This window comes from Cyphomyrmex costatus, unplaced genomic scaffold, assembly GCF_001594065.2.
Source record: "Cyphomyrmex costatus isolate MS0001 unplaced genomic scaffold, Ccosl1.0 scaffold14, whole genome shotgun sequence".
In the NCBI taxonomy this organism is placed as follows: domain Eukaryota; kingdom Metazoa; phylum Arthropoda; class Insecta; order Hymenoptera; family Formicidae; genus Cyphomyrmex; species Cyphomyrmex costatus.
In genome coordinates, this window is record NW_017275390.1 from 2,734,582 (window position 1) to 2,743,938 (window position 9,357).

Sequence of the window (9,357 nt, forward strand, 5' to 3'; positions counted from 1 at the left end):
GTGACGAATTATTAAAACAATAAAAACAAAATGCAACGAGAAAATGTACGAACAAAATGCTGTTATTAATGCCTAAAAAGAGGTCAGCTCAGCATGTCTCTATTGCTCAGCATGAGTCTAGATTCACCCCGTGATCGCTGGACCGGAAACGAATCAGCTAGAATCGTTGGCGCGGCTGCATGATTATCGATTTTTCGTAGGACTCTATTTTTTTTACAGAAGTCTGTAAAAAATAAATTCCGAGCAACTTAACGAGCATACCTAGTAATTTAATCACATCAACCTGCGGGCTATGTAGGAAAAAGCTGAAAAAAGTTCGTCGTGAAGTTTTTGCGCTCTAGTTACAAGCTGATAGTAGACAAAGAGCAAACAGTGCCTTCCAATTGTAAGCTGATTAGCCGCTGAAACTTTCTTATTACAGTCGATATTGGCACTAGACTTTAAATGACGCTCTCGCATGGTCGAGAATAACATGTCCACAGAACTTTTGTTATAGTTCTCTTTCTTGACGATAATGGAAAGAAACTTTTAATTTATACTTACGAAAGATAATGGTTTAATATTTGTGATTTTATTATGAAACTTCTCTTATTTTTCTATGAAAATTCTCGCAAAATTAAAAAATAAAAACATAATTGTTTTTAAAAGCGAATTTCTTCTCACAATAACGCAAGTCGATGATTGTTGATCGTTTGTAAAAAAAAAGATGTAAAAAAAGACCAAGCTCTTGCAATCTGCTCGGAGGGGTCACTCGGCGTGCGCAAAGTTTGCTTGCCACATGGCCTCTGAGATATACCGGAAATGATCTAATCCACAAGGAGAAAAAAAACGTGGAATTCTTCAGAAACGAGCAACGACATAAATTGCAACGCAATTCCGTTATTAATTCATTCTGACTAATATGGTCATGGCTTCATATGTACATAATTTGCTTCTATTCATATCCATGCTATCAAGCAAATTAAAGCAGAGTACAAAAAAAAAAGACGAAAGAAATAAGCGTCGTCGAAAGAAGCAATAGACCTTTGCGTTGTTGGAAAAATTGTTACATTTAATATGTAATAAATATACAGAGTGTCGGTAAAGACCATAACAACGCTTAAAGATAGATTCCTGAGACTAGTGTGAGACGAAAATCCTAATACCTAAATCCTAATACCTAATAAAATATCGAGCTTCTTAATAGTTTTTGAATTATAAGCATTTAATACTTGGTTTATGCCTCGGTCTTAACTCTAAAATCTTAAAATTCAGTCAATAGAATACAAATTTCGGTTAGAATTTGTAGCTTTATTGGCTGAATTTCGCGTATTTAGGTTGATTGGCATTTTACGTTTACCATACTTGATGAATGCGGGAACTTTAAGCGGTATGATTTGCTATAACTTTAAATGCTGTAGTCATTAAATGCTATATAATAAAAAAACTATCATAATCGCGACATTTTGGTATTAGAATTTTCATCTCACAATAATCTTAGAAATCTACATTTAAGCGTTGCTACGATTTTTCCCGAACACCTTGTATATTTGGGCGTTGAAGACAGAAAAAGCGAAAATGCTAGGTGCAAAATGTGCAAGCAACGCAAACAGACCTAATATATCTCTCAGCTGCTCTCAGCGAGATGATATCTCCGTGCAGTCGTTCGTTCTCACTGATCACGGCGGTTTCGCAAAATACTGTTAGCTGGATGACGGTTGGGAGCCTCTCGGAACGAACGTGACAAATGAACGTGATTATCGATCGAATGGCATAATAGGTGGAGCAAATGGAGGTTCTCGGTCGCCGTGCCGCGCGAGGAATTCTCGAGTTCTCAATTATGGAGCTATCCACATCGAATCGAATATCGAGGTTATAGGTCGGGGCGGTTTCGAGAACATCGATGGGGAAGGTCAAGTCCGTCTATCGCATGAATACGAAACGCGACTCTGATAATAATAATAAAGGAGTTTCTCATATGTTTCAGAGACTGCTATGTGCAACAACTGTTCGCGTCCATGCTATCCAAGCGAGTTCTTTCCCAATGTCCAAAACAATCTCACAAAAATCATCTGGGCGCACGCTGTCAACAGCCTGATGGAATTGGACAAAGCACTCGCATCAAGTAAGTAGTCGCTCGACACTGCAATCCACGAAGCACGCGACCTGGGCTTTCCTTCGTCCTTCGTTTCTGTACTCGAAAAATAAAAAGGCAAACGGCGCTGCTCTGGTTACTATCGCGTGTTCAAATACCATCGGCTTTACCGGAAACATCGGTATCATCTTGAAGATGTTCTACGCACGTGGCTTTACTAAAACATTCCTCGAATCATAGATAAAAGAGGATAGAAAAGTTAATTTGAGATAAAATACTAACAGACATACGTCATTATAATAGTACTAGCTTTAAAATTAAGCTAACTTCTCTCTTAAAGATATTCGACGTGGCTTTAGTAAAACGTTTCTTAAAGTCTCTCTAAATAAAAGAAGATTTAAAAAATTTAGTTTGAAACAGAATGCTAATAGACGTTATTATCATTAAAGTGCTAACTTTAAATCAAGTTAATTTCTCATCAAATTCCAATTAGATATTTAAATACGGTTCGTTGCATGTTTTGAATGAACATGTATCGTTAATAATTAAATGGACCTACCCGCGGGCGTTATTTTTTATCACTTTTTATTCAATTTTCCGCTCTGTCAACGAAATCTGTAACTTAAGAGATTTCGAATAAGGCAACGTTGCAATCTCATATTAAATGCAAAACGATGTACACAAAGGTCGACATTCAAGAGATAATTTCGTAGACATTATTTCAACGAAATTTACTTTCAAGACACAACCACCCGCGAGAGTTAATATTAACATTAACGTTATCTATAATACGAGTACATTAATGAAAAGATAATAAAATGGTACAAGATATATATATATATATATAAAACTTTCTAAATAATCACCAACGGGCAGTAAGATATATATATAGTATATAGGTGTTTCCTCTAATTCGACCATCTAAAATATCTCCGTTGTTTTTGATGATACGGGAAAATACTACAGGAAATGTTATTCGGTTGAAAGAGACACATATTATGATGAGCGAAAATTTTTTCTCAAAGTCATAGTTTTTGAGATTTCGAGGTCATCGCGATTTTTTTAAATAGAATAATATATTTTCATTAATGTAGTAATGCAGTTCATAAAAAAACAAATTCAACCATATAAGATATGTTGTCCTTCAGATAACCTTGGATATAAAAAATCATATTTATATAGGAAAAAAAAAGTTAATATACTTAAGTGTTTTCAATGAAGATATTTATTTACTTTATTTTAGAAGATGTTCGAAATGATTGCTGAAACCATTTGTCGACAATTGATATGTATGTTGTTAGTTACTGCCATCAAAACAAAGGTTTTCATTCTCGCGCGAAGTTGTGCCCATTCACAATATGTTTACAAATATTTACACGTAGGAACATGAATACGGAAATACTTAAGGACATTTAGTCTTGACATCGCATTAAAATAGTTATTTCTGCATCATACGCATTTCTGCAATATCAACAAAAAGATGTATATACTCAAGAAGAGAAAAGAGAAATGATTTTAATTTATGGAGAACCAGGCCGAAACTCAGTGCGAGCTACACAATTGCATCCGGAAAAATATCTTGATCGTCATTGTCTATCCACACGTACATTTGATAAACTCGTTCAGTCATTTCGCACTTTTATAATCGAAATTATTGAAAGTGCGAAACAATCATTTATTTATCGCATTCAAAAATGTATGGAAGTTAATGGCAATCATTTTGAACATCTTTTAAAATAAAGTAAATAAATATCTTCATTGAAAACACTTAAGTATGTTAACTTTCCTTTTTCCTATATAAATGTAATTTTTTATGTCCAAGGTCATCTGAAGGACAACATATCTTATATGGGTGAATTTGTTTTTTTATGAATTGCATTACTACATTAATAAAAATATGTTATTCCATTTAAAAAAAATCGCAATGACCTGGAAATCTCAAAAACTATGACCTTGAGAAAAATTTTTCGCTCGTCATAATATGTGTCCCTTTCAATCGAACAACTTTTCCCAGTAGTATTTTCCCGTATCATCAAAAACAACGGAGATATTTTAGATAGTCGAGTTAGAGGAAACACCCAGTATATAAACATAGCTTAGCAGTATCTGACAGAAGAATATATAGTTACTGAAATTGCAGTAATATGAAGCAATTTAGATATTTATCTAAAGTGCCACACTAAACTATTTGCAAAGTACTCGTGATAAAATACTTAACATTGAGAAATGTATCAGTCGAAACGTAACTTCGGGGAAAAACATCGTATTTCGCGAATGGACACGTAATTTACCGCGAATTTGCGACTTCCATCGACCGTTGACATATTATTAGTTAATGAACTACGTGGCATTTTGCTACATACGCACGACTCTAGCCTTCAATGCTGGCGCTTTTTGCGTTTGTCACTTTCATGGATATTTCCATATATGAATATCGTCCGATTGTGTGCGCCTTTGTATGCACAACCCGCATCCGATGGCGCGTATTTTTATATCGGCGCGCTTTAAATAATAGCGGAGTGTCCTTGAAAAGTGTGCATCCAGAAATATCGACAGCGAAGGAAAGAGCTTCACGCCGCCGCGGTGTCTGCATCCTCCTGAGATTTCTTTCAGACGGTTTCACGAAGCGCGATTCCGTACATAAAATATAAGTCATATCGAGATTAATCTCACGTTTTTCGACAGCCGTCTTTCCCCCTGACACGCGCGCATTTCGTATCACGATTCCGGATGGATGCAGTATACGTCGTCTACTTTAGAGCGGAAAATTTCTTTCGACTGCGCGCTTGGAAAAAAGATCCGAACTCTCACATTTAAATTTGCTTCCTCTATATATACGACTGAGTCCTTCATAGACAAGTTATTTGTACACAGTCACGTTCGACGCGGAGTTTTCGAAAAGCACATCCGTGCCTCCGCTGAATCTCAATGAGACGTCAAGGTAGCCAATGGTCGAAAGCGGAAGTTCGGCCTTAGTTGTTCAATTTAGCATCTAAGCGCGTCACTCAATAATGAAAATCGTATCAAAACCCTAAATCCATCACGTTGATTGTACACCCGTTGCACGTTTCTAATAAATTTTCCAATGTCTTTTTACTATATCAGAAAAATGTCCCTCGTTCGAAATCCTCTGCAAACCTCTCTCAAAGCGCAACGGTCACTTTAATATACCTGCAAAAAAAGGATATCTACAAAGGAAAACGTCATACGTCCCTTCGTGCTATAAGTCCTGAACTAACGTGAGTCTATCGCCGCGTCTTCGGTCTTGGAAAAGCTAAAATTTCCAGTCGTTCGAGCGTTAACACTGGCAGATGTATGGATCCGACAGTCTTCCAGCCTCTTTAGGCGTGATCGATATTCGCCACACGTGTATGCACATACCTGGAACCCTCCCGCCCAATCGGTCGTCTCAACCACGGCTGCTGCCTCACACTCTCATGCGCGCACAAACACACATACTCACAGCAACCGACTTTCCTTTTTAAAGAGGATGTCATGATGCTGGAGGGCGACGTCGTGATGGGAAGACATACCACCAGCAATGTCACCGATTATATCCCGATAATGGCGCATCCACCAGCCACGGAAAGTGACCTATCGCTTGAAGAGTTCCTCATGATCAACAACAATAACGGCAGCAAGGGCATCAAGCTGGACTTCAAGTCTAATGAAGCTTTCAATTACAGCAAGATTATCCTTAAAAAGTTCCAACAATTCGTGCGTATATACTTAAATGCATCGCTTAATTATTTAGTATGTAATTACAACGTAATAAATAAAAATATTAATAAAAATATATTTATTTGTTCAGCTGAAGTGTCCAATTATCCTCAATGCGGACATTCTTGCGGGACCAGTCAACGCTACTGCTCCTCTGGTTGGCGTAGACTTTCTGAAAGAAGCTAGTTATATCTTACCGAACTCTACTATCTCTATCGGTTGGACAACCAGGTAAACAACTATCAATATGCACTATCAACATGAAAAGAGTAACAGCAGTTTCTAATATGCAACCTTGTAATTAATCAGCCGTATAAGCAAAGAAATATATGTGACCCTGACCGCACAAGATCTCTTATAAAAAAGGGTTATAAATATAAAGTCCCTGAGAGAGGAGATAATTCAACTTAGAGCGTTCTGATGAAACACATTGAATGTCAGTATTATAACAAGAATGCTTTAGCTCGGTTCTACCAATGTAATAACTTTAGTATCTTTGTTCAATTTATTCTTTATCTTTTTCCAATTCCAGAAAAAGATAAACAAAATTGAGCCAAACGGCTTATATGGCTGAATAATAAAGAAAACATTTATAGATTGAACATAGCTAAAAAAATAATTTATAGATACTATTTGCATTTACAAGATTTTAATGAAATATAATGCTTTAACAAAATACAATAAAGTGCAAAGAGATATTCAGTGCATTTGTATACTGAGAAAAGAATTATTTATTGAACTAAATTAGTTTAGTTCATTTTTATTTCTTTCACTGAAGAGTGTATGTATTTTAATTAAACATATTATATTTGACTTAAACATATATATTATATAATATAGCCAAAGAAAGAAATAAAGATAATTAAACTAATTAATTAATTTTTGTATCGTGCAGACGTGTTAATTTTCTGTCTTCGTGTCGTTGAAAAAGACTAACGGATTTATTATGGATTTCGACAATCTTGACAGCCTTTTATTTGATAATTGTGTGCTGATGTATCCATGTATCAAGGTTTGGAAACTTAAAAATTGTAGTTCTTGTCAATCATTTATATATAATTAATCCTATTGTTTACAGAAAGTTAATGTCTTAATTCTTTTATAGATTTATTATCGATCTACCAATCGCTTATAATAAATTCCTTATCTTGATGTCGGATGCATCATTATTTCACCAATGATTTATCTATACGATGTTTTTTTCATTGATCACTTCTGAAGAAGACTCAATCCACGAGTCGAAACATGTAAAATTTTATAGGTTTTATGATTAAGCTTATTTTTATTTTTGTATTAAGTTTGTTCTTGTTTTTTCATATTTATGTATATATTTTTATATCTTCGAATTTAGTCTTGTTTTCATGTTAATTTATATTAATTTATTTTATCTTTTTACTACGTGATTAAAGAAATTTTTAATGTTTGACTCTTAATTTGTCTTTTTTGTTTCTATTTATGTTTGAGAATAAGAGTCTTTTACTTACTTATTTATTATTATAATTAAACTAATTTAATCCGATAAACGATTAAGACGTTATATAAACAATTTTTTTCTCTTTGAGAGAATTTTTTCTTGTTAGTTTTCGATTATTTATTAATTCATTTATTACATGTAATATAATAAAGTAATTAAAAATTAATTTTAATTTTCGTCTAGTCGCATGATGTGTGACAGAAATTCAGCAATTCGTCAATATTTTAGATACGGAAAGGAATTCAACATCACCGAGGGTCGATATAGTGAGAACCAGATCAAGGAAATGGTCAAAATTGTAACAGACAGTGGTATCAACCTGCCGATAACTTATCCAGTACGAGCGGTTTTTGCAGTAAACAATACCGATAGTATGAAGGAATTGTTGAAGAACACGACATCCACCGGTGGTGCGACGTTAACGATCTGGTCGTCGGAGGGCGATTACGTCGATGCCGCGAATCTTTCAAAACTGATCAAAGAAGTGGGACTCAATAAGGTTTACGTCGATGTCCCGACAGACTTGAGAAACCAACTGAACCTCTCGGGCGCGTCTACGATGACATCCACAATAATGATAAATTTAATCGCGTCGTTGACGCTTTTGGTCATGTCGAGAATGTTGTAAGAAGATGTAGGTAGTAGATATTTGCGACGAGATTCGAGAAAAAGAGGGCTCAAACCCTTAATTTCGGGGGTCTCTCGATGGAGAAACGAAAGTACGAGCGAACGAAATCCGATTACGATTGCATGTCGTAAATATCATTTATGATCGCCATCGAGATCGTTTAATTGGATTTTCGTCCATTTTGACTACATTTCTTGTGACGTATCTCTTATGACGTCAAAGTCATCGTCGCAGCGAACAGTTTCCATAGCGAGATATTTTCCGAGCAAGACTTCCTCTATCCAAGAAAAAAAAACATAAAATCACGGATACAATTTGTACTTAAATGAATCATTCGAATGACACGCAAAACAATCCAATTGTATAAAACATATGATATTTTCTTTTTTAATATATCTGACACGATAAGTCATAAAAAAAGAATACCTGCATATGTGTAAGTAAACACGTTTCAATTATATCGAGAGTAACTTTAATACCGTTATACCGATAAACAGTAACACTTTACCTATTGTTAATTAATGTCTAAAAAGTTTCTTAATATTACAGTATACGTATGTTAATAAATCAATCGTAAACGTAGCAACTACATATATAAACATACACACTCACACACACATATACATACACGCAACCGATCACACATTCGAAATAATTGTTGCATAAAAGACAACAGTTATATATGAAGGACGTGCATCTGATAAATTGTCCTTAAATTTTTTATTGAAGTACAAACCGCGATATAAAAAGAGTGCGCCTTTTTTAATGTAATTTCAATTACCAAACATATTATAGAGCGCGCGCGCTCGTTGTGTATTAATGTCCCTTCGTAATGTTTACCCCGTACCTGCGTTTAACATATCTCCGATTTAGGTGCAGCAAAAAATCATATTAGTATCTATATAAGCTACATATTAAACCAAACGATTTTAAAAAATGGAGTATACGGTGCGAAAACGCACTGCGTTTGATAACGAGTCAATAAAACATGCAAAATTATCAAGAAAACTGGACTAAATTTATTTATCCTAAGTGTCGAATTTTAATGTAAAATATTCTCTTAATTTAAAAAAAGAACACAAATCTTTTCAACAAAAAAAAAACAAGTATCTACAAAGGCTCAGCGAAATAAAAATTTTTGAATCATGTAGTAGAGGATAATTTCCGAAGCATGTAATAATTTTTATTTGTTAAAAAGGACTTTTTATTTATTAATAAATGAATTATGCAAGAAATTAGCGCTAATAAATAATATATTTTTTTATACGTATATATGGAATTGAAATTAGACAACATTCAAACATTTTGATCTGTCAAATTGAAACATTGAATATTCTAATTTTGTCTAATTGTCTAAGAATCGTCTAATTTCAATTTTATGGAAAATATTTAGATTTCGCTCGTTTTTTGCTATGCAAAGTATAAAGAAAAATGTTCTAAATCGAACAGTAATAAGTCATT

The 9,357-nt window shown here is 34.3% G+C and overlaps 1 protein-coding gene across 3 annotated transcripts in view; it reads left to right on the forward strand.

Moving 5' to 3' along the window:
* LOC108782978 (protein FAM151B) overlaps nucleotides 1–8,467 on the forward strand; it is a 28,369-nt gene extending 19,902 nt beyond the window's left edge. For 2 of the 3 annotated variants that reach the window (XM_018551383.1, XM_018551382.1), the window contains exons 2-5: nucleotides 1,967–2,104; nucleotides 5,562–5,791; nucleotides 5,886–6,025; nucleotides 7,497–8,467. In XM_018551383.1, the coding sequence (XP_018406885.1) occupies nucleotides 1,967–2,104; nucleotides 5,562–5,791; nucleotides 5,886–6,025; nucleotides 7,497–7,896 (908 nt within the window). In that variant the 3' untranslated portion in view covers nucleotides 7,897–8,467. Of the gene's footprint in view, nucleotides 1–1,797; nucleotides 1,892–1,966; nucleotides 2,105–5,561; nucleotides 5,792–5,885; nucleotides 6,026–7,496 lie in introns of those variants that run through there. The other variant, XM_018551384.1, reaches the window with a different exon arrangement.
* The last annotated feature ends 890 nt before the right edge of the window (nucleotides 8,468–9,357 follow it).